Raw genomic sequence first — 26,205 nt, 5'->3', positions numbered from 1 at the left:
GTACAGTATCCATACAGCATTCCTATAGTACCAATATATAGTCCATGAGCCGGGCCAGATATCGGTACTACCCGGAGTGACTAATTCTCTTTGGTGTTTTTAGGTAGATGCATGTCTGTAGTTTATGTTTTGATATGATAGCCCTTGCACATCAGTAGCTTAACCCCTTCAGGCCTATTTGTACCCAAATGCCTAGGCCATTTTTTGTAAATCTGACCTGTCACTTCATGAGGTAATAACTTTGGGACGCTATCACCTACCCACGCCATTCTGAGATTGTTTTCTCGTGACATATTGTACTTCATGGTAGTGCTAATTGTGAGTCAATAGATTTTACCTTTCTGCATAAAAAATTACAAAATACACGAAAATTTGGGAAAAATTCGCTATTTTTGAACTTTGAAATTTTCTACTTTTTACAAAAATGCTGATACCCTCCATAACAGTTATTAGTTTACATTCTCCACATGTCTACTTCACATTGGCATCATTTTGGAAATTTTATATTTTTCGGATGTGATAAGGCTCATAGTTTTATACGCAATGTTTACGACTAAATTTCCAAAACCCATTTTTCCAAGGACCAAGTCAGTTCGGACGTCACTTTATGGGTCTTGTATAACAGAACCCACCCATACATTACCCCATTTTGCAAACTACACCCCTCAAGGTGTCCAAAACGGATTTTCAAAACTTTGTTAACCCCTTAGGTGTTGCACAGGAATTCAAGCAAAATGACAGTGAAATATCAAAATTTCAATTTTTTGGCAGATATTCCATTGTAATCCAATTTTACCTGCAACCCAGCAAGGGTTAACAGCAAACCCAAACCCAAAATTGGTTACCCCAATTCCGCAGTTTATAGAAACACCCCACATGTACGCGTAAACTAAATTATGGGCGCGCAAGAGGGCTCAGCACAGAAGGAGGGCTAGGCGGTTTTTGTGATAATAGATTACACTGGAAGAAATCCAGTGGGCCATGTCGTATTGGAGAGACCCTGAGGTACCCCCAGAGTGGAAACCCCCAAAAGGTTACCGCATTTTGGAAACTACACCCCCTAAGGAATGTTTTAGGGGGTATAGTAACCACTTTGACCCAACAAGCGCTCCATTGGAGTTTCATGCACTTGGTTGAGGAAATTGAAAAGTACGTTTTTTACCGAAAAATGTCGCTTTAGGCCCACATTTTTCATTTTGAAAAGGGGGACCAGGAAAAAGTACACCCCACTTTTTATTCCCCATTGTCTCCCGAACACGGCAATACCACAAGTGTTGTCTAAAACCACAGTATTGGCGCACGGCAGGCTTCGTAAGCGAAGCTGCGGCAAAATTCACTGTAAGAAATCTATGGGGCCATGTCACATTTGGAGACACACTGAGGTCCCGCACAGTGGAAACCCCAAAAAAGTGACCCCATTTTTGAAACTACATCCCCTAAGGAATGTTTTAGGAGGTACAGTAACCACTTTGCACCGGCAACCGGCTCCCGACCCGCGGCGATCGCCCGGCATATGATCCGGGTACGATTCGCCGTACCGCTACGGCGGCCGGCGCGAAGGGGTTAATGGTATTTTTCACCTTTTGAATAGATCCTACCTATATTTCCAAAAAATAATGATTAAAGGTCGATTTAGGGGAAATGCCAAAATGTCAATACAATGCATGTAGTATTTGTAACAAAATTTAATCCAAGTTATGTAAATACACACTGAACATGTCATGAGCTTGTCCATACTAATGTGTGTGTGTGTGTGTGTGTGTGTGTATATATATATATATATATATATATATATATATATAATGTGTGTATGTATAATTATATAACGTTACTCCATAATATCTTCAACATCAGACTCTGAATCTGCCTGTTGTTCTACTGGCTCGTCTTCAATACCCTTGTTCTGGCATGTCTGTAACCTGCACATGTCGGTGCACTTCAGGCCATTGCTGAGGCAAGTACACTGAGGAAGTTCGCATGACCGCACACACTTGCAGGACAGTAGCTGGATAATAGCTTCTGGTGCTGGTGCCCCTCACATCCACTTGACAACAAGCTTTCCGTCATTATCTATCATCCAACCGCAGTCTGTTGGGTTTGCAACAAATGGCTGGCTCTGCAGACTTCTCCTCCAGATCGCAGCCTGGTAGTTTGCACGCAGTGCATGCATGAAAAGGCAGTCTTGGCAAGGAGGGAGTTGACTTGACTCTACCACTCCACGTCTGGCACAGAACAGCTGATACCGGAGCCTGTTTACCTCAGTTATTTGGGTAGTTGGCAAGTACATGTGGCAGGTGATTTCCTGTAACTTCTCAAAGAGTTCGGGAGACACTTCCCATGAACGACCAACTTCCTGAAAGGCATCCTGGTATGTCTTGTTCATCTTCAACTGCTTGAGTGTCGTCATCTTCCCACGGCCAGCGAATGCACTGACTGTGTCACAGCCTGTAAATGCATGCATACCAATCAATGAATCACACACGCTGCCTCCCAATGTTCTGCTCAGAGTGGTGATATCCAGGAATCTTGTCCGGTTCTGTGTACCGCATTTCTGGAACTGGTGGGATGGGATTTTGTGTCACATGCCCAGACACAGGACCATGACATCAGTATCCTCTGAAGTGATGATGACAGACTTGTAACCAGATTCTGCTGCATGAAGAGCATGGAGAAGGAGGCATGTGTCTGCTTCTTCTTGACTTGACTTAAGGTCAGCAGCCTCTTCCCACTGTTCTTTGGTGATCTTAAAGCAGAGCTGCTCACATGTGACATACATCTCCTTCTCCTCAAGCTTCTCCCTGTGGTGTTTCGCCTTCCATTCTTCTACCAGAAACTTTATGAGACTTGCCTTGTTGGAGGAATTACTTAGTAGCTTTCTCCACTGCTGGATGTTGTGCCCATGTTGAATGTTCTTGAAATGGATCCCTGTGCCTTCATATCTGTTGACTCTTTCTGTATCTTTGATGGATGTCTCCTTGTAGACGTCAAAGACAATATCAATGCGCTTGCTCTTAGCACCCTCATGGATAGCGCGACTCATTGCTGTGCCTGCTAGCTGGGCAAATGTTGCATCGTTTCCCTTCAGTTTCTGAACCAGGCTCATCCCATCAATGATGGTTGCAGAAGGCTCAGGGATCACCTCTGCAGGAGGAGCATTCCTCTCCAACTCCCTTGCTAGGGCAGCCTTGTTGGTCTTGCGGATAGACCCATCACCGTTGGCAAGTGGCCATGGCAATGGGGATGAGTCAAGACATCACTCATTTGTAGCTTTCTGTTCTCAGCTACAAGTATCATCTGGCCAAATAGGTTCCTGTCAGCCTTCAAAATTACCTCCTTGCCAAGGCCTTGTCTGTGTGTCTTCATTCTGATGTTAGAGAACGTTTTAAGATTGTTCTTCGTCATCTTGTCATGAAACAGTGTAGTTGGCGTATCGGTACCCAAACGCTCATCCTTGAATGTGTGATATGCATCCTCTCCTATACTGTATGCCCCTAGAAGGTCTTTGGCTACATCTGGTGGTGCTGCAGTCGCTGTTGATAAACTGATAAGTTCACCATTATGCTCTTTGTTGAAGGGGTTCAACCAACCAGTCTCCAGCAGTTCAACAAAAGATCGGATATCGGCTTCATCTCTTCTAATCCTGGACACCTGTAGGTCTGAATGACTGAAGTCAGTATATTGTTGGCCTACTAGGGCCCTCAGCTGCCTCAAGTACATGCTGCGGTACTCCGATGTCAGGTAGAATCTGGCGACAGCTCCAACTTTGAGGCTGAAGCCTTTTGTGCCCCTTGGTGTCTGGGTGTCTTTGTTGATTGTTTCTTCGATGGTCTGGTCCACAGGAATCCGTCCAAAAGGATTCTTGCTACCGATCTGGACCGAAAAGCCACCTTTCATGAAGTATTCATGGACCTCTGGGTGGTCTATGGGCAGCCGAGACATCGTAGCATAGTAATAGGTTAGGTATCGGGCATAGTTGACCTTGTCATAGACAAAACACCACGGTATCATCTGTCGGATTGCTCCTAGGTGAAGCATCCAGTTGCCTTCTCTTGAAGCTCGAACCAGGGCCAGCATGGTCTCGACCATGTCCAAGTATGACATCCAGAATGCTGAGAGTTGTTCATTTCTGAAGGTCTCAAGATAAACTGGAAAGAGCTTCAGGGTAAGTGTGCAAGATTCATTATCCAAGAACTTTTCGAAGGATCCCTGCGACACACTGATGCGAAAGTTTGTGATGTTCTTCAGTGTTTCATCCAGATGGTGAAGGTCCCTTGCATGGTTTTCTTCTAGCCATGGAAGGAAGTTTTTCCATGCAAGCCTCATAAGTGCTTCATAGACCAGCTTGTGTAATCTCACTGCTCTGTTGTACCTCCGGCCGTCCATGACTCCAGACACTGATCCTTCAGCGATGACACCGGATTCAACACACAGATCTCTAAGGCCTGCATCCTGAAATCTCTTACCTATGATGGAGAGGAGATTACAGATTGTGTGGAAGACACCCATTCTAATTATAATGTTCTTGAACTTCTCCTGTTTCCAGATAACCTCGGCAGCTTTGGCATAGAGTGCTTGATCAAACACGCACACAATTCTGTTAAGCTTCAGGGTCTGCATGATGGCATGTGTTTGCTCCAAGACTTCATTCACAGTGGACATGGCTGTTGCAGGAGCATTGATAGTGGGAAGGTAGCTTACAGTGTCCTGGGCCACTACAATGTCGCTGCGGATTTGGATGTTGAACCCAGTCCAACTGCTAATGGTCTGATCCTCTTTTTCTGACATTCAAGCCAGAAGCCAGATATGGTTCTTGGTTTTTGAATCCTGGACCTCCTCGGTAGTGTTAACATTCGCAGTCTCAATCCTGGGTGGCCCTCCCCGCCGCCCAACATTGTATATTGGTAGCATTAATTCTGTCGGAATTATGCTTCTTTTCTTCGACTTGGCTACATCTGGCAGGACTTTTGTCACAGAGCATGCAACATTGGACTGAACAGCGATGCCATTGACTCTATGAGATGTACCTGCTCCACTTAGTGTCTCCTCAAGTCTGTCAATGTTATCACAGGCCAAGGTTGTGAACACACCAGGGTAGATATTTGCTGGCATTGGGATGTCATCCGTTGAACATTCCAACTTCTGGATACAAAGGGCAGTATCGATCTCCTCAGCCGTTGAATATGACACACAGTGGCGAAGACGATTCAGAGTTCGAACCAGTTCTGTATTGCCGGTCAAAGACTTAATTGCAAAGGACAGCAGTACGTGCTTGGGTGGCTTTGTCTTTCCATTGGTAACAGCAAAAACCAAGTCACTGCCGAAGGATGTGGCAAGACGTTGAGCTCTTTCAGAGGGAGTTTGGCACTCACAATCTCCTGTAAGCAGGGTTTGCAGGAATAGAGTGACTAATGCAGGAACGACATTCTGATCTGTATCGGGAGGCCATGGCTGACTCACATCTTGCTTCTTGATCTCATTCCTCAGCTGCATTGCTGCTTTGGTTACGACATCTCCAGAGTTAGCGGCTCTTGCTTCTTGCAGATCTTTTGTCATGCTGTGTGCTTGCCGGGCAAGGTCGTCCATTGATAGGCTATATGGATAGACTAGAAGCTTATCTTTCTCATTGGAGAGAAAGCGGAGTGATTCACCAAACTCTGTTTCAAGTTTTCGGCGAACATGTTTCTTTGTCGATGGTTTCAGTTTGATGATACCACGGGACATCATGCATCTCTGAAGCCTAGATGTGAGGTTTATCATAGGCAGTACTTCTGGGTTTGGGAACAATTCAGTCCTTATATACAAGAAGAGTTCCTCAAGGGCTTCTCTCTCTGCCTCTCCGTAGCGTACTTCCTTGCTTTCTTCCTGATTTTCTGCTGCACCAGACCTACAGGCCACTTGGGAATCATCTTTTGTGAATAGTTTGTAGCACGACTTGTGGTAGTGCCCCTCTGAAGCAACAAGGTCTCTGCTAAGTAAACCAAGGATTCTCTGTGTGCCTTTCCTTATCGCTGCTCTGCGGATCGTCTCATCTGCTCGTAGCTCAACACACTGGACGATTGGCTCCCTTGTTTTTTTCTCCTTTGAGATACTTGCTTGACTTCTCGCAGAACATACATACTTTGGCATACACCCTGCTATCACTGGGGGTACCCATCGGTAGCCTCCTCCTGGGGATTTCGCTTGCTGTTTCGACATTGACACCCTTGGCAAGGATAGAATCCAGTGACTTCTTCATTGTAAAGAGACATTTACGGTGATATTGTATGTGTGGTATTTCTCGTTCTTCAAGGCCCTTAGCTGCTTCCAGGACGGATTCATGCTGTCTGATCTCTGCAGCCCTAAGCAATGTTTTCCAGGAGTCCAAATCCTGTAGGGACACCAGATCATCACTGTCATCATTAGAGCAGTGTATGATACAGTCGATCCGTGATTTCTTCCTCGCTGGTACTTCCATCATGCCATTAGATATGTCAGTAAACACCTGCAAACACAAAGAAAAACATTAAAACCCTTGGCACCGAGCGCCGTACGAGTACTGCTCTCTCGTCCTGGACCAAAGGACAAGAGCAGTACTAGTACGGCACAACCCCTTTAGCGTCCCCGCCGCTAATCGCGCGGGGATCGGGGGTAGATGGCCGCACTTACCGGCAGCAGGGCTTGTCCCCTCGCCATGTGTGGCCATCGCGCCGACCCCCTGCAGCTAGAATCACTGTGATTCGCTGGGCTATATAGCCCAGCGAATCGCAGCATGCCTTGTAAAACATGGCGTGATTCGCTGCAGGGGTTCGTACCTGTGGAGCGATTGGTGCATTTACCAGTCACTCCACAGGCCAGGGGGAGGATGTCAGTGTCTGATCTCCTCCCCCTGTGCTGCGATTGGCTAGAACATCGTTCTAGCCATAGCAGCGATGTAGCAGGGCTGACAGTGTCGCCTCTGCCTGTATGAGATCCTGTCAGCACAGGGTCTCATACAGGGACGATCGCTGCACTGTGCAGGCTGGCCGGACCTGCCTGCACTCGCTGGAACTTGTGGTACCACAAGTCCCAGCAAGTCTGGGCAGGCAGGCAAAAAGTGTAAAAGAAAGTTAAAAAAAACAAAAACACTACACATCCCCCCCTCCCCCTCCCATATGCGCCAATACTGTGGTTTTAGACAACACTTGTGGTATTGCCGTGTTCGGGATACAATGGGGAATAAAAAGTGGGGTGTACTTTTTCCTGGTCCCCTTTTCAAAATGAAAAATGTGGGACTAAAGCGACTTTTTCCGGTAAAAAAAACGTACTTTTCAATTTCCTCAACCAAGTGCATGAAACTCCAATGGAGCGCTTGTTGGGTCAAAGTGGTTACTATACCCCCTAAAACATTCCTTAGGGGGTGTAGTTTCCAAAATGCGGTAATCTTTTGGGGGTTTCCACTCTGGGGGTACCTCAGGGTCTCTCCAATACGACATGGCCCACTGGATTTCTTCCAGTGTAATCTATTATCCCAAAAACCGCCTAGCTCTCCTTCTGTGCTGAGCCCTCTTGCGCGCCCATAATTTAGTTTACGTGTACATGTGGGGTGTTTCTATAAACTGCGGAATTGGGGTAACCAATTTTGGGTTTGGGTTTGCTGTTAACCCTTGCTGGGTTGCAGGTAAAATTGGATTACAATGGAATATCTGCCAAAAAATTGAAATTTTGATATTTCACTGTCATTTTGCTTGAATTCCTGTGCAACACCTAAGGGGTTAACAAAGTTTTGAAAATCCGTTTTGGACACCTTGAGGGGTGTAGTTTGTAAAATGGGGTAATGTATGGGTGGGTTCTGTTATACAAGACCCATAAAGTGACGTCCGAACTGACTTGGTCCTTGGGTTTTGGAAATTTAGTCGTAAACTTTAAAAATTGCGTATAAAACTATGAGCCTTATCACATCCGAAAAATATAAAATTTCATTTCCAAAATGATGCCAATGTGAAGTAGACATGTGGAGAATGTAAACTAATAACTGTTATGGAGGGTATCAGCATTTTTGTAAAAAGTAGAGAATTTCAAAGTTCAAAAATAGCGAATTTTTCCCAAATTTTCGTGTATTTTGTAATTTTTTATGCAGAAAGGTAAAATCTATTGACTCACAATTAGCACTACCATGAAGTACAATATGTCACGAGAAAACAATCTCAGAATAGCGTGGGTAGGTGATAGCGTCCCAAAGTTATTACCGCATGAAGTGACAGGTCAGATTTACAAAAAATGGCCTAGGCATTTGGGTACAAATAGGCCTGAAGGGGTTAAGCTACTGATGTGCTAGGGCTATCATATCAAAACATAAACTACAGACATGCATCTACCTAAAAACACCAAAGAGAATTAGTCACTCCGGGTGGTACCGATATCGTCAAAATTGGCTCTTGGCTCATGGACTAATACTTGTTAGGGCTGGCGGAACACATCAAATAATAAAATAATAGTAAGGTGCGGTAAACTGCGTTCACTGCCCGGGGTCCACCGTGCAGGGGTGGTAAACTGCTGCTTAGTAATGGCGGAAGTATAAAGCGGTGTACAAAAGGTTACACGTGGGTTAACGTCACCTAGTGTGAACAGAAGTGAACTCTGCTAACCCACAGAGCCGCGCCACCGCAGAACATAAATGCCGGTGCCTGATTAGCTCACAGAGCCCGGCCACAGAGCGCACAGAAAGCAGTCACAGAACTCTGCCCCAAGGACACGGGGTCAGAGTCCCTCTGTCTAGACCTTCTGAGTGTGCGGCGTTGCACCTGCGGACGCCACTATAGACGCTGACTATAGAGTGTCAGGCACGAGCACCGTGGAGACTGATGCCTGTCTCAGACTCTGTCCTACCTACACCTAAGCCTGGGCGCTTAACAGGCTAGGCTGCACAACACATGCATACCAAGGATAGGGGTTTCAGAATGAGTCATTCACCAGAGACATTCATACATGCAAACGACACTCACTCCTTATAGTCTGATAATGCAGTCTATACTAGCGCATGGCCGAGTGGCCATGCGAACCTTTTATAGCCGCGTCCTTCCGGGACCTTCCTGACCTTTCTTATTGTCCAATCCGAGCTGGAGAAGGACCTGAGCATGTGTCCTCCGATCTCCAATGAGAGATCGTCCCACGGGCATGCTCAGTGGACCGAAAGGAGGACTTAGTCCCTGGAGTAGCTCGCTGCTGACCAGCATGCATTGCTATAGTTGGACCAGAGGCAACAGCAACCAAACCCATGGAGCTGGTCTGGGCAGAGCGCTGGGACCGACGAGTCTGCTGAGCAGGTTCCTCTGCGGCTGGAGAGGAATGAGAGACAGCCAGAAGCAAGGCTCGGGATTCCCGCTGTGCAGCAACAGGAACCTGACGCCTAACAATACTGTACCAATATTCAGCACACATATTAATGTACAACAATACCCATACAGCATACATACAGTACCAGTTTACTGTACACTTTCCTCACACACACATTACAAACATGCAGAACCCATAAGGATATATATAAAATTGTACCTATATAAAGTACCCATTTAGCACAAACAGTACTAATGGTACTGTACCAATAGAGAATACATACAGTATCAATACAAACTCATCTACATTAAGAGTACACATATACTTTATCAACAAATCCACATCACTAGTACACATATACTGTATAGTATGTATATACAGTGCACAGTTAGCACACACAGTATCAATATATTACTCATTTAGAGCTCACAGTACAATATAGAAGCATAGTGAATATGCATCATAAAGTATCAATGTTAAGCACACATCCTGTATTGATATACCATACTTATACATTGTAGACAGGCAGCTGGCAGAATTCTGGATAGGAGGCGCAAAGAGGGTTAATAGGATCAATATATAGATCCAAGTTTGTTAGGAATGATTAGATGAGATGAGGGTAACTAGTCATTCCCACCCTCCAACCGACTGGTTTAAAAGGGCAGATGAGCTGTTCATTCCTTGGTAGAGGTGGTATTCGGCTCTGTGTATGCAAGGTGGCAGACCTTTGAAGTTGCTTAGACTCTGCAAGTGGCCGAGTATTGGACTGTGAATATTGAGCAGCTGAACCCCTCTGTTACTCATACATCCGTATGGGCTCTTTGTTTGGTTATTACTTTCTGCTGGAAGTTTATGACGTTAATAAACCTTCCTGTTTGGACAAGAAACTGTGTGCCTGCATGAACAATGCCGACCACCAACGAGCTCAATCCCTACAATTGCTGGAGGAAATGCGGGTGTGAAGTTCCAGAAAGTATAGGCAATTGCAGTGTAAAAATTGATTGTACTCGATAAAGGCAGCTACAGCATTGCGAACACAGTATGAAAGCATGGAGGAGCTTGTTAAGCAACTAGTCCAGAGGCAGCAGCAGACAGTCTCCTGTTGGGTCTGCTGCTGCTCTAACAAACCCCTGAACAAGCAGGTTCAACAGCAGCAGGAGTTAAAACAGCAGCTTCTGCAGCAGTTACAGCAGGTTCAGCAGCAACATAAGCAGAAGATGGCTATCCTGGCAGAAACTGTCCAGGCTGGGAGACTACACCTCCCACCAGCCAAAGTAAAGGTAGCTGCGTGAGGCGAACAGTATGGGAGGTACTTGCAGAAAAGGACTGTGGAGGACAACGCTGAGGCTCATCTGACTGTCTTTGGAAGAGTGGCAGAAAGGGAGAAACAGCCCCCAAAGCAATGGGTGGTGGATCTGGAACTGTATATTACTGAGGAACCACAGAAGGCATATTATGATGACCTTTCCCTACAAGTTGCCAATGAATGCAAAAAGCTGAAGGCGGAGATTATGAGACATTTGGGCATAACCCCTTGTTGTCTGGGCGCAATTCTGGCTCTACCTTAACGACAAACCTCCCCAGTCCCAGATGTCCGACCTGTTACATTTGATGCAAAAATGGCTGCAGACTGAGACCTGCTCTCTGGCACAGATGGTAGAAACAGTGGTAGTGGACCGATTTATCCACTCACGTCTGAAATTTGTGCAAAGCAGGGTTGCCCAGGGAGATCTCCAGTACGCAGATGACCTAGCCTTGTAGAAGAATACTGGGCTACAGAGAACTCCCAGAGCAGTCAAGGGAACCTGAGTTCACCCGTCAAGGTTACCCAGCAGAAAGGGCCCAATGTCACATCTGAGGGGCTCCCAAGGTCCCAGGAGGGGTCAGAGCTGGGTGCAAGGGTTACTTCATGTCACATTGTCTATTGAAGGTGTCGTGCCCCAGGTCATATATCAGCCAGTTGTCCCTTGACCAGCAGCATGGATCGGCACTACTCCTATTTCGCCTCCCCTGCCTGCAGTGCTGTTTCGCATACTGACGTGGGGCCTCATGCCTTATGACTGTGAACAGTGTCCTAGTAACAGGACTTCTGGACTCAGAATGTTTGTTGAATCTGATAAGGGGCCACACTTCCACATGTACCAGTCTCTTGGAAGCTGGTGGGCGTCAAATGACTGCACTGCAGCTTTTCATCAGGCTTTATTAGTCTGTTGAACCCCAACAGGAAACCAAACGTACAGTAAAAAGTCTATGTTCAGGGTTGGTTACCAGACACTAGGCGTACGGTACAGACCCTGAACTTTACCGTTCAGGTTCACTCTTCCCTACTTTAAAATGGCAGTAATTTATGGAGAAAACAATCAGTCTGAGTAAACTAGGGATTTCTCATTTTTATTGAAAGATACCTTATGTCACACAAGTTCCACCAAACTTATCTAAATGGTGAAATTTACATACAATGACTTTTTGTACTATGCAAAAGCCAATATTGTGCTTCACAAATTGGAGGAATATCATTATATCATCTTTGTCACGTGCCCCCCACCACGTCCAATAACCATAGACATTTACCGTAACAGTATATGGCAGTCCTCTCCTATAATAATAGGTCATACGCTCATAATTAAAGAAGATCCTGGCAAGGTTGCTGGTCACCCACAAATACTGGGTCTTTGTGACTTGGATCTCTGGAGATAAAAACGTGAGAAATTAGCTTCTTATTAAAGAAATGAAAAGCCTGCTTCAATTGTTTTGGGTTCTTTTCAACTGATTTTAGCTTTTGGATACATGGTCCATGTCTGCACTGCAGTAAGCTCCTGCCACATTGAGTCCTGAGGTTGCACTGGCAAACCATTGACAGAACGCATTGATTCCTGGCCATTTAAAGTGAACCCCAGACTGTCTGAAATTTTTTCCCTCTAACTTTAGTTCCAGTTGTAAGACCCCCACACATTTTAGACTAAGGGGTACTTCACACTAAGCGAGATCGCTGATGAGTCACCGATTTTGTGACTCAACAGCGATCTTGCCAGCGATCTCACTGTGTGTGGCATGCATCGGTGACCTCCCCCCCGCCGGGTATCGTTGATCGTGCAGGAATGTCCTGGGCCATTTTTTGATTGTTGGTTTCCCGCTGGCCAACATGCATCACTGCGTGTGGCAGTGGGATACCATCGATCAGCGAGCTCGCAGCGTTGTAAGCAGACACTGGGAGCTGGTATCCAGGGTAGATAGTGGGTAACTAAGCACACGCGTCGCTTAGTTACCCGCTGTGTACCCTGGATATCAGCGTGCTCGCGCTGGGAGCTAGTATCCAAGGTAAACAGCAGGTAACTAAGCGCCGCACGTGCTTAGTTACCCGCGTCCTCGCTGGTCCTGATCGCTGGTGAGTCTGCCTGTTTGACAGCTCACCAGCAATCATGTAGCGAAACGCCAGCGATCCTGACCAGGTCGTTTCATTGTCGGGATCGCTGGTGCGTCGCTTAGTGTAACGGGACCTTAACTCTGGCAAACCAATAATTTTGACGATTTTGGTCAACAGCCTAATGTGTCTTTGTCCCCAACAGATGATGTAGGCAGAGATAAGTATCCAGTGCTTCCAATTTCTGACTGATGATCCTTGTGTTCTCTGAGAAACGAGCTTCCGTGGACAAGCAAGCACTCCTTTGCATGGGAGAGTCAGCTGAATCATTGCTTGGCCAACAACTATATAAAGTGTATTTGGGGCTATGGGTTCTTCTATCATTATCTGTACTTTTGATTTTTTTAAAAATCTTGTTTGAAAACTTAGACTCCGTGTTGACTCCACTCAGTTGACTCATCTCTTGCTCCTCTCCCATTTATGCAACATAATCTGCTTGACTATTGCTACATACCCTTGGCTTATGTGACTATGGTATCACACCTGATGCTTGTTACCATTTTGTCTGATTCTCCACCTGCTAAATCCATAGAATTAACTACTGGACCAGCTAGCGTCACCTAGGTTTTCAGGCTAGCCATTTAAATACCTTGACAATAACGAGAGTCATGAGAAAAAGGGGTACTATAGGTGAAATTGTGCCATCTGGTTGGTTCTTTCCTTGGGTATGGCAGGAATCAGTCTGACATGCTACTGTCATGATCCCAGTGCAGGTTTTGACCTGCACGTCAGGGGTTAATGTCTTGAGCTCAGTGCAGGCTTTGACTTGCACACCTGGGGTTAATTATCGTGGTCTCTCTTTGGTTCAGGCAGAGCTTTTTATTGCCCTGAGATACTCCAATCCCTGTCAGTTATACTTTTGCCTTTGGCCGAGTGTTGTGACCCCTGTGTGCCTGTTCGTTGTCTTATAGCTTGCTTATATGGTTCTGATCCGGTTCTGTCCCCCGTTGTGAGTTTGCCTGTTGATTCTGTACTGTACATCTGCTTCTCTGGTTTCTGACTGCTTGGCTACGTCTTGACTATCCGTTCTGTCTTGCCCTTTGGTAATTGTCATGCTATCTCGTGCTTTGACCCCGGCCTGATATGGTTTATTTCCCTGTCTATGCCTATTAGTAACTTTGTTCCGTAGTTACCTTTCTAGGAGTTTTCCTGCAGCTCCTAACTCTCGGGAGTTTAGGCCATGCCCCCAGCAGTCACATGCTTCAGGTCCTGTGGGTCTGAAGCACGCATCTTCTCTGCTGCTGCCCGCTCCACAGGTATCTCTGAGCGCAGGTTGTCTTACTCAGGACACACGCACTGGCTCAGTGAGCAAGTGCAGTGCGGTGTTCCTGACAGCTACTCTGTCAATCCATTGTGCTCATGAATGTCAAGAGTGGGTCAATTTTATAATTTGGTTTTGTGGTAGGTCTGTGCCTCTTTTTCATGAAAGGTCCAACAGAAGTTCTAAAAGAACACAACTAAACTAGGAGTTGACAAATTTTCCTGTCAACCTTCAAAAATACAGTCAAAGAGTTGACCATCAGATTGGCAGGAGGAGCTTCAGACATCATCTCAGATGCCACAAGAATCACAAATAGAAAATGAACCAACTCAAAACCACATACCTAAATTCAGAGACCATTGCAGTAATGTAGACAGTGCTACCTTAATAATTGATCAGCCTTTGCAATGCTATGAATTTTTTAAACAGTCTCTAACACCTTATTTTGCTTCCTTCTCTCTCGGACACCATGCCGCTGTGCTGTTTTAGCTGCCTAATTCTTACTCTTTCACAAGTTGCTTTGAACTGCGGCTCATACAAGAATCCCTACTCTAACATTATTTATAAAGAACTATTTTCAAACAACTATTTACAAACATTCTCACTGCCTGAGCACACGGAGAACATTTGCCAAAACTGATGGAGTAGTCAATCTTGATAGGGCAGCAGGTCAAAGCAGCTTATGAAATAGCATGAATCAGGAAGTTAAAACAGCATGTGTTTAAGACAAAATAATGCAAAATAAAGTAATGGAAGATTTTGCAAAGTTTCATAACTTTGCAAAGGCTGATCAATAATTAATTACTTCTGGACTGCCATAGACTAGAAATAACCCGGCAGTCCACACTTTGCTTTGCACTGACGTTCTAAAACATCAATGCAGTGTAAGCATCTTGTATGAGATTGTGCAGCTGTGGGGCATAAGGGGCCCACTGTCAAACACAACCATACAGAGAAGATAAACATGGTTCATTATTTTCTCCTTCCTTGTATACATATCTTATCTGGGGATGAGTTGGAAAATAAACAGCAATTCTGCCATTGTTTTTTACATTGCAATTGTGCAGCATAAGTAACGTTTTTCCTTTATTCTGTGAGTCACTACAATTACAACAAAATAAACTTTATGTAGTTTTTTTATTTACTACTTGTGCATAATAAATACACTGAAATTAAAAAAAAAACATATGTCATCATTTTTTGAGAGACATGAAGCTTATGGGACAGGCTATCTTTGCCATTGCTATTATTTTGGGCCTCATATGACTTTTTAATCTGGTTTTGGGAACAAAAAATTAATTTAAAATATATATACAAAAAATAAAACAAATGTAAAATCGAAGTGACGCCTTCTGTTACCTGTTCCGTTCTCTGTAACTGTTACAGATAAATTGAGGGTAGTTTGAAATCCGGAGAGATCCATCTGGATGGACGTCAGGTCGATTTCTCCATGGTAAGTACCATCTGAATCCAACTGTAATATTTGATATAAAGCGCAAAGAGGATGAACAAGGTCATCACGACACGGTAAGGTCACATCTGGCTCATTGCTCAGCTGGACGCAAACAATGGAGAGCTGACATCTTGTTGGATAAACTGATATTTATGAGAATAATGTTTTCACGGCTCACAGAGTTCGTAAAAATCCTGAGCTATAAACTATTATGTTCTGTAAACATCTGCAATATTCCAAGAACACCAAGCACCTGGGCTTCATTTGTCTGACGCTGCCAAGCGCAAGTACAGAGTATTGGGGAAACTTTTTGTCGAAAAAAGAACTTATCTCAACAAAGGAAATGTCTTTTGGGCCAAAACTTCACTTTTGTTGGATTCATTGATGCAAACAAAGTTTTATGTGTTCACCTTGGTCTTCAATTATTACATATATTTCTTAAAGACAAGTGTGAATTTACAAAGTGGTGCAGATGGTAACATTTTATGGTCACACAAAATAGGAAGCAAACTGTAGCGCCATAGCATGCAAACATGAAATATGAAAAATGAATTGCATTACTGCATTAGAAGTATGAAAAATTGAGAAAACTTAGCGCATAAAATGGCCAATTTATATGTACCTGGAAGCCACGGTAAGGCGTTTCTCGCTTTCCAGGAACCTCACCTAATGCCAATCCTCACTTAGACTAAAGTCTTCATCAGTATGGGAACCTATGTAAATCCTCTCCTTAGACAGAAATCTATATCTCTGTGGAGTGGTGGTGGCCCTGCTGTGATTAAAAACGCCTGCGGCTAAGAGGTGCTAAGCTTTCTCAATTTTTCATACTTCTAATGCAGTAATGCAATTCATTTTTCATATTTCATGTTTGCATGCTAGGGCGCTACAGTGTGCTTCCTATTTTGTTTGAGTGTGTATGAGTTGGTGACTCTAGGTTAAGCACCTGATCACACTTAGTTTATGCTTGGATGTGATGGCCAGCTTTTTTGAAATTTGGTAACATTTTATGGATCCTCTCTGAAGCCAACTAGGTTCTACCCAACTGCTTAAAAAACCTTCAAAATGACTCAACACCGGTGATACTGGCGATACTATATCATATGCGACTTGAGGCAAAAGTTACAAAATATAGCTTAACTCCTACATTTACTTATTCATATCAAATCATTCTTCTCATGCTGCTCCTCCTCACCTCTCATAGCATCTCACACACAGCAAGGAAAAAACAGGATTTTTGGGTTGCTTACCATAAAATCTATTTCTCGAAGCCTTCATTGGGGGACACAGGAACCATGGGTGTATGCTGCTGCCACTAGGAGGCTGACACTATGCACATAAGAAATTAGCTCGTCCTTCACAGTATACACCCCACCGACTGGCGCTTAATTAGTCAGCTAGTGAGAAAGCAGTAGGAGAAGTAGTAGAATAGAGAACAAACACACAACTTAACTGTACCTATAATACACCAAACTAATAACCGAAGTTGTGAAAAATGGGAGGGTGCTGTGTCCCCCAATAAAGGCTCCGAGAAACAGATTTTACGGTAAGCAACCCAAAAATCCTGTTTTCTCCATCGCTTCATTGGGGGACACAGGAACCATGGGTAGTCCCAAAGCAGTCCCTGGGGAGGGAAAGCAAACTTCCATCAGGCCAGCGGACTCACCACCGCTGCCTGCAAGATCCTTCTTCCTAGGCTGGCATCCGCTGAAGCATAGGTGTGGACCCTGTAGAATTTCACAAACATGTGAACATATGACCAGGTTGCAGCCTTGCAAGGATGCAGCGCAGAAGCTCTGTGGTGCACCGCCCAGGAGGCACCCACTGCCCAAGTGGATTGAGCCCTAACCCCCGAAGGAGGCACTCTGCTCTTGGTCCGGTAAGCCTCCAAGATTGCCGATCTAATCCAGCGAGCAATAGTCGCCTTGGAGGCCGGCAGGCCCTTTCGTGCACCATCCGGCATGACGAAGAGGGAGTCTGTCTTCCGGAACGCCTCGGTCCTAGCCAAATAGACCCTCGTCGCACTGACCAGGTCCAGTCTGTTCAAGGAGCGTTCTTGGGGATGAGATGGAGCCGGGCAAAAAGAAGGTAGGACGATGTCTTCATTCAGGTGGAAGGCAGAGACACCTTGGGAAGGAAGGAGGGCTGAGGTCGCAGTACCACCTTATCCTGGTGAATCACCAAGAAAGGGGGGGCGACAAGAAAGGGCCACCAATTCTGAGACACGCCGGATGGAAGTAATGGCCACCAGAAAGGCTACTTTCCAAGAGAGAAAGGATAGAGAGACCTCCTTGAGAGGTTCAAAGGGGGGACCTTGTAGGGCCTCTAGGACTAGAGTTAGATCCCAAGGATCTACGGGCGCTCGATACGGCGGAGCTGTGTGAGCTGCCCCCTGCAGAAAGGTCTTGATCTGCTGACGAGGAGATAACGACCTCTGGAAAAGATCGGAAAGCGCCGAAACCTGGCCCTTTATAGAACTAAGGGCAAGGCCAGCATCCAGGCCCACCTGGAGGAATGCCAGACTAGAAGGGAGCGAAAAAGACATAGGCGGAATTCGATTGGATTCGCACTAACCAAAATAGGCCTTTCACGTTCTATAGTATATTCTGGAAGATGACGGTTTCCTAGCACGGATCATGGTGTGAATTACTTGGTCTGACAAGCCTGATTTCTTCAGAACCGCGGTCTCAACGGCCACGCCATCAAATTGAGAGACCGAGAATTGGGGTGGCAGATCGGACCATGAGATAGTAAATCCGGTCTGTCTGGAAGCCTCCAAGGCGCATCCGCGAGAAGGTTGATGATGTCCGCGAACCAAGCTCGCCTGGGCCAATCCGGCGCTATGAGAATGACCGGCATCCCTTCTGCCTTGATCTTCTTCAACAGTTTGGGGAGAAGAGGAAGGGGAGGGAATAGATAGGGGAGCGTGAACTGTGACCAAGGAATGGTCTGAGCATCGACACCTACCGCGAGAGGATCGCGTGCTCTGGACACGAACCGAGTCACCTTCCTGTTCAGATGGGACGCCATAAGGTCCACGTCCGGGCTTCCCCATCGCAGACAAATTTGATGAAAGACCTCCTGATGCAGGGACCATTCCCCTGCCGCGAGGCCATTGCGGCTGAGAAAGTCGGCGGCATCGTTTTCCACGCCGGGGATGTGTATCGCGGATATCGCTGGAACTGAGGCCTCTGCCCAATGAAGGATCTTGGATACCTCGGCCAAGGGCAAGGCACTCCGAGTCCTTCCCTGGTGGTTGACGTATGCCACCGCCGTGGCATTGTCGGTCTGGATCCGAATTAGCAGACACCTGAGTTGCCTGTGCCAATGAAGAAGGGCCAGGAGAATTGCCCGTATCTCCAGGACGTTGATTCGGGAGAGCTGCCTCTTGCGACGACCAACTCCCTTGGACAGTCAGATGGCGAAACACCGCACCCCAGCTGAGGAGGCTGGCGTCCGTCGTCACCACCTGCCAATGCGCTGGAAGAAAGGACCGGCCCTGGGAGATGAGAGGTGATGTTAGCCACCAATTGAGGGGCAGTCTGACTCGAAACAAGAGGCAAATTGGACTATCCAGGGAGGAGACCGACCTCTTAGACTGCGTCAGAATGGCCCGCTGAAGTGGTCGTGAAGGGAATCGCTTCCGATGTTGCCACCATCCTCCCCAAGACTCTCATGGCTGAACGGAGAGAAGTGGGCCGAGGACTCTGAAGCAAGCGAACATTCCGCCGGAGAGTTACTCTCTTCTCTTCGGGAAGGAAAACCTTTGTCTGACGGGTGACAAAAAATAAGCCTAGAAACACCAGATGTTGCGTTGGGATCAGGCAGGCTTTTTTCTGTTGATAATTCACCTCAATCGGGAAAGGGTGTCGCAAACGATGGCAAGACTTTCGTGAGCCTGGGGCAGGGACGGAGCTTTGATGAGGATGTCGTTGCGGTATGGGAAGAGCACAAGACCTCGGATCCTTAAAATGGCCATCAGCGCTGCAATGATTTTCGTAAAAACCCTGGGAGCGGTGGCGAGACCGAACGGTAGAGCGACAAATTGGAAATGCTCCTGATGTATCGTGAAGCGCAGGAATTTCCAATGTCCTTGGAAGATGGGAACATATACAGTAGATAAGTGTCCTGAATGTCTATGGAGCACAGAAACTCCTGTGCCTCCATGGAAGCGATTACTGAATGAAGGGGCTCCATTCTGAAGTGTCGCAGATGGACCCTTTTGTTTAGCAACTTTAGATCCAGAATGGATCGAACCATACCGCCTTTTTTTGGTACTACAAACAGGTTCGAATAGAAACCTGTGAAATGCTCTGCTTCTGGAACGGGGATAATTACCCCCGAATCGAGGAGAGAGGCAATGGCGGTATGAAAGCCCGGGACCAGGGAGGGATCCTTTGGGGGTCGGGATTCGAAGAATCGATCCCGAGGACGAGAAACAAATTCTATTTTGTATCCTGAGGATACAATTTCCCTGACCCAAGCGTCTTCCATCGAGGTGAGCCAGACGTCCCTTTAAGCAAGAAGTCGGCCGCCCAGGCGGTGGGATGCGCTGGGATTTTGATGCCAGTCATGCTGAGGAAGACCTTCTAGGTCTAGACCTGGTGGATCTACCTTGGGAAGAATGGGAGCGCCAGGAAGGAATGGGCCTAAAGGAAACTCTTTTCCTATCTTGGCGCGCTTGTGGCCTCTGCTGGTGAGAAGGCGTCTCTGCAGTCGTGAAACGACGAAAGGGTCGAAAGGGCCGAAACTGACATTTTGGAGGAGGCCGACGAGGCTTGGACTGGGGTAGAAGGGAGCTTGTGCCCCCAGTGGTGTCCTTAATGATCTGGTCCATCATGTCACCGAAGAGGCGCAAACCCTGAAAAGGTAGGCTGGTGAGGGACTTTTTTGACGATATAACGATAAGTCCGCTTGCCAGGCCTTAAGCCAGACTGGGTGCCGAATCGCCACATTGTTGCTAGATGCCTGGGCTGCGCAAGATGCAGCATCTAGGGAGGCAGATACCAAATATTCGCTCGCATGGGAAATCTGGTTGGCGAGATGCGCCAGTTGCTCTGGACTGGCCCCGGCCAGAATGCCTTGTTGGAGATCCTTAGCCCAATTGGTTATGGCCTTAGAAACCCAGGTAGAAGCGAAGGCCAGACTTAGGGCCGATGCTGCCGCTTCGAAGGCTGATTTCGCAAATGATTCTATGATTCTGTCATTAGGATCTCCTAGTGACGCTCCCCCAGAGATCGGAAGGACAGTGGTAGATAGTCTTGAAACCGGCGGGTCTACGACAGAAGTTGACCATTCCGCGGTGAGCTCCGGCGAGAAAGGATATAAGATGCTAAGGCGTTTCCCTCTTTGAAAGCGCCTGGTCGGATTCTCTCTTTCCCTAGTCAGAATTTTCTGAAACTCAGAATGAGGAGCGAAGACCATGGTAAGTTGACCTTCCGCCTGAACGAAACACCCTGATCTGCAATTTCCGTGGGCGAGTCCTTGATCTTGAAGGTTTGGTTGATCGCACCAATGAGGCTCTGGACCATATCCCTCATGGCCGCGATTTGGTCTGAGTCCAGCTCCAAAACAACCTCGGAGGGCGCATCCAAGAAAGTTTCGCCTGGTTCAGGAGAAGAGGATCTGGCCGACCCGGGCCGCTGGGGACGGCTCCTGTAGTCAGGGAAAGGCGCCCGGCTCTCAGGCTGAAAAAAATGGCGGCTGCCTGAGAGAAAACACGCTCTGCTGAAGAAGTGAGCGGCAAAAGTGGCTGGAAGCGAGGATAGGCGGAACAACCGCGCTTGTATGTAAAACACCCGCTCGAAGACCATAGGACGGCTGGGGGGAGTGGGCGGAACCATTCACCGCCTCTAGTCCCCTTAATGTGGTGGTGGGCAGCACGAGATGAGCGGGAGAAAGCCCGCCCGAATGAGGGGGCGTGGCCTCACCCAGCACAAGGCCTGAATAGAAGCTGGGGCCTAAATTAGAAGCGGCGGCCGCCGGAGGGGCACGGTGTGGCGCGGAGGTGTCCTGCAGGCTGCACTGTCACGGCACTATGAGAGCACAGAGCTGGCGATGCCGCAACGTCCAATGCCTAAGCCAGCGCTTGCTGACCTAGGACCCCTGGAGCAGCGCTGTAGGGAGGAAAGGTACCTTAACTCCAGTGAGGTAATAAAACATCCGTGCCCCATAGCGGACGTCCGTGCCTCCACCTACCGACAGGCTCTGGAGGGCAAGTGGGTGGGAGGCAGAGGCTAGGATCTGTGGTGGCCTGGACTGCACGTTAGAGGCTGTTGATCCTGCCGGCTAGACCTATGAGGATACGGGGTGGCAGTACACGCCATACTCATAGTCTGTTTGTGGGAGTACATATGTGACTGTTCACTCTGTATCCCTCCGGGAACCTGCAAGGGAACGACGCACGCTGAGGTAAATAGGGGTCTAATGAAAGACCCGTGTCCACCTCCTACTGACACTAAGCTAAACTGACTAACTGAGCGCCAATCGGTGGGATGTATACTGCGGAGGAGGAGCTAATTTCTTATGTGCATAGTGTCAGCCTCCTAGTGGCAGCAGCATACACCCATGGTTCCTGTGTCCCCCAATGAAGCGATGGAGAAAACACTGCAGCTGCATCTCCCTCCTCCCTATCTTCTATTACCTCTTTTGTTCAAGGCTGTCTATTGGGTAATTGTGAAGATTTCTGAACATTTATAAGTAGAGGAAGATGAACTTCAGGTTACTCGAAAGTGATGGTGATTGTACACCCCTTTACGATGTTTTAAAATATTTTATATATTTACATGTACTACTGATTTAGGCAGAATAATCTTAAAAGTCGGTCTGCTTTAACTCCTTGGTGATGACCACCTTACATGTATGTGCCAGATGGAGGTACATAAAGTTATTGCCAGCACCCGTGAGTAACTGCTGTGACCAGCGCTTGCTACGAATGCAAAAGTTCAATTAGAGACCTACATGTTTGCCATTTTGTTATTCTTTTTCCAGTCTTTATACAAGACCGGCAATTATACAATAGACTGCAGTAGGTAGGATCCCATGTTTGCCAACTAATAAAAAAAATAAAATAAAAAAGCATAAAAAAGGTCAATTTTTCAATTTAATTAAATTTTAGTTTTTTTTTGGTTTATTTTCAAGTAGAAAAACAAGAAAAAAACCTACAAAATTTTAGCCTCATAATAACCATATTGATTGATAAAACCGTTACCCAGTCACTTGTTTTATGAAATGAACGTCGTTAAAACAAACCCCAAAAATGAAGGCAAAATTACTGCGAATTTTTAATTTCACCACAACTTAGATTTTTTCTTATCCCTTTTTTAGTACTTTACATGGTAAAAAGAATGATGTGATTGAAAACTACAACTTATCCTGCAAAAAAATAAATAAATAAATAGAAGCTGTTATGTCTATGCAAAAATAAAAAAGTTAGGGTTCTTGAAAGATGGGTAGGAAAAAAAAATCGCAGGAACGAATAATCAACCAATAGTGAAGGGGGTAAAAACATAGACAGGCATGTGTAGAAGAGCTATAAACTCTGTCTACTTTTAGAGACTTTTTTTTGTTAAATGTATGTATATTATTGGGCTAAAAAAAAAATAATGATTTTTGCAAATGGGTTTCAAAAAAAATTTGCAGTTTCCATTCTATAGTCTCTGTGCTGCTCTGTCCAGGATAAGTGAAGAGAAAATCTGTCAGTGAGCTCGCTATTACGATCACACATCTTTATCTGTCTTTTTCTGAGCTCCTCTCAGCTGATTTATGACCATAGACCAAATCAAAAGTTGAAAATGCCGCAAAACAAAGTGCCTGTAAATGTCAAATAGTGGAACATTTTTTTTAATGAAACCCGAGTGCAAAAATGAGTTTTAGCCAAAAATAAATGCATACAAGTAAAATAAAAAAAAAGTAAATGCATATACGTAAGTAAAATAAAGAAAAAAGTAAATGCATTAAAGTAAAATAAAAAAGCATATACCGGTAAGTAAAATAAACAAAAAAAAATTAATTTATATAAGTAAAATAAAAAAAAGTAAATGCATATAATAAGTAAAATAAAAAAATAAAAAAGTGGGCAACCCTTTCAAGCTTTCTTTTATTTGATGTAGAGGTTCAGTTTGGGGTCCTCGTTGGCACACCCGCAGTGCTCAGAGCACATGTCCCGAGTTGCTTGAGTCCCAGCCACATCCCTAATCAGTAAAGGTCTCTCTTACTTGTGCCGTTTTATAAAAGCAAACTCCATTTTTGTCCCTGAAGCAGTTATTCAATAGGCCATAGGTCCGTTCCCTGCACCATCTTATTGATACGGCTCCAGGCACTGGCTGTCCGTAGGTATACCTAAAATGATGGACATGGCAATTGTACATATTTCATAGAGTAATGTACTGTATATGTCTGGTACTTAAATACTAAATTATTCCGTCTCACACACCTCGCAGAGGTGTTAAAATATACAATTTCGTCCAAAATGGATAAAGTGTTTGGAACTTCCAACGTCACTTCATATCTAGGTGGCACTGAAACATTAAAAAAGAAAGAAAAAGATTAAAAAAAAATCTAAAAAATCTTTTAATGGAATTAAATAACTACTGGGGATAATGATGTGCACTGAATCCCCACCTAATAGGACCTTTAAGTGTTTCTGCCAAGTTTTTATGTTATCCTCTATCTATAGGATAGTAAATAACATCCCAATCACCGGGAGTCCAATCACTGGGACCCCCACCAATCCTGAGGACAAGACTCTGCCTGAAAGGAGAATATAATGATCGTGCAATGCACATCTCCATTCCATTGATTCTTCGTCTATGTATTTGGATTTTCCTTGTTGCCCCATAGAGAATTAATTGAGCAGTGGTGCTGCACATGCTCAGCCTCTGCTGCATTCAGAAGGGGTTTTTGTTCTTTGGTATCGATACATGGATTTTTGTGATAACTCACCGTAAAATCCTTTTCTCCGAGACGCTCATTGGGGGACACAGATACTGTGGGTGTATGCTTCTGTCGCTAGGAGGCTGACACTAAGTGAAAAAAGAGGTTAGCTCCTCCTCCGCCGTATACACCCTCGCCCCTATTGCGGGCGGAAATCAGTTTGGCGCCAAAGCAGTAGGAGGACAACAAAATCAGCCTTAATACAAGTACAACATGCCCAAAACACCACCCTTATATCAAATTAGTAAATGCATATAAATTTAAACAAAACAAGAGCCAACTGGCTAATAGGGTGGGTGCTGTGTCCCCCAATGAGCGTCTCGGAGAAAAGGATTTTACGGTGAGTTATCACAAAAATCCATGTTTCTCCTTCACCTCATAGGGGGACACAGATACTGTGGGATGTCCTAAAGCAGTCCCTGGGTGGGAGATTGACTCACCGATCCAAGCTACATGCACCTCTTGTTTAAAGGTGCGCCACTGCTGCTTGGAGAATCCTACCCGGGCTCGCATCCACCGAGGCCTGAGCATGGATATTATAATGTTTGGCAAATGTGTGCAGGCTGGACCAGGTTGCTGCCTTGCAAACCTGTTCCATCGAAGCCTGGTGCCAAAGCGCCGAAGAGGCGCCCACTGCCCGAGTAGAGTGCGCTCTGATCCCTGCTGGAATCGGCGTGCCTCTAATGCGGTAGGACTCCTGAATAGTTAAACGAATCCATCTGGCTATGGTCGATTTTGAGGCAGCGAGTCCCTTCCTGCGCCCTTCGGGGAGCACGAACAGCGTGTCTGTCTGACGAAAGGGTGCCGTCCTCGCCACATACCTCCAGAGGGCTCTTACCTGGTCTAACATGTGAAGAGCCTTTTCCACATGGTGCACCGTGGGCAAAATGAAGGCAAGACAAAATGCTGGACAAAATGAAGGCAAGACAACCACTTCATTAATGTGAAAAGAGGACATGGCTTTCGGCAGAAAAGGAGGGGCTCGTCTGAGCACCACCTTATCCTTATGGAAAGTGAGGAACGGGGCTTGGCAGGATAGGGCTGCCAGTTCTGAAACCTGCCTGATAGAAGTGATGGCCACTAGGAATACTACTTTCCAGGAAAGCTACCTCAAGGAGATATCCTGAAGTGGTTCAAATGGAGCTTCCTGCAGAACACTTAGGACTGGGTTAATGTCCCAAGCGTCCATAGGTGCCTTATAGGGAGGTACCAAGTGAGAGACTCCCTGGATTAAAGTCTTCACCTGCAGATTGGTAGCAATTCTGCACTGGAACAGGACGGATAAGGCCGATATTTGTCTCCTGAGGGAACTTGGGGCTAAGCCCGAGTCTAGGCCCGACTGGAGAAAAGTCAAGATGTTGGGGATCGAGAATCTCAGCGGAGAAACACCGAGGCCTCGACACCAAGCAAAGAACACCTTCCAGGTGTGGTGGTAAAATCGTGCTGAAGCAGTCTTCCGGGCGCTAATCATTGTAGCGACCACCTTGCTCCCGAACCCTGCCTGGTTTAGAATCCAAGATTCAATGGCCACGCCATCAAACACAGGGCCCCTGAATTCGGGTGGCAAATCGGCCCTTGAAAAAGTAGATCTGGGTGCTCTGGCAGGCGCCAAGGAATGTCGGCGAGCAGCTGCATTAAATCTGCGTACCACGCTCGACGGGGCCAGTCTGAGGCCAGCAGAATCGCTGGGACCCCTTCCGTCTTGATCTTCTTGATGACCCTCAGAAGTAGTGTCAGTAAGGGGAAATAGATATGGGAGGCGAAATTGGTTCCATGGCAGAACCAACGCGTCCACAGCGATTGCCTGTGGGTCCCTGGCCCGAGCGACATATGTGGGCAACTTGGCGT

At 46.1% G+C, this 26,205-nt stretch overlaps 1 protein-coding gene across 1 annotated transcript in view; it reads right to left on the bottom strand.

Annotated features, from left to right (window-relative positions):
• LOC141056087 (ovostatin-like) overlaps positions 1-26,205 on the bottom strand; it is a 157,833-nt gene that overhangs the window by 115,818 nt on the left and 15,810 nt on the right. Inside the window, exons 6-9 of the mRNA XM_073552746.1 lie at positions 23,858-23,942; positions 23,640-23,763; positions 15,333-15,447; positions 11,863-11,978 (exon numbers count right to left, since the gene is read on the bottom strand). Coding sequence (XP_073408847.1) covers positions 11,863-11,978; positions 15,333-15,447; positions 23,640-23,763; positions 23,858-23,942 — 440 coding nt within the window. The remainder of the gene's footprint in view (positions 1-11,862; positions 11,979-15,332; positions 15,448-23,639; positions 23,764-23,857; positions 23,943-26,205) is intronic.

This window comes from Dendrobates tinctorius, unplaced genomic scaffold (assembly GCF_039654945.1).
Source record: "Dendrobates tinctorius isolate UK_male_01 unplaced genomic scaffold, ASM3965494v1 ptg000196l, whole genome shotgun sequence".
In the NCBI taxonomy this organism is placed as follows: domain Eukaryota; kingdom Metazoa; phylum Chordata; class Amphibia; order Anura; family Dendrobatidae; genus Dendrobates; species Dendrobates tinctorius.
Note: the sequence above shows the minus strand (reverse complement) of the source record. Positions and strands in the feature narration are given on the sequence as shown.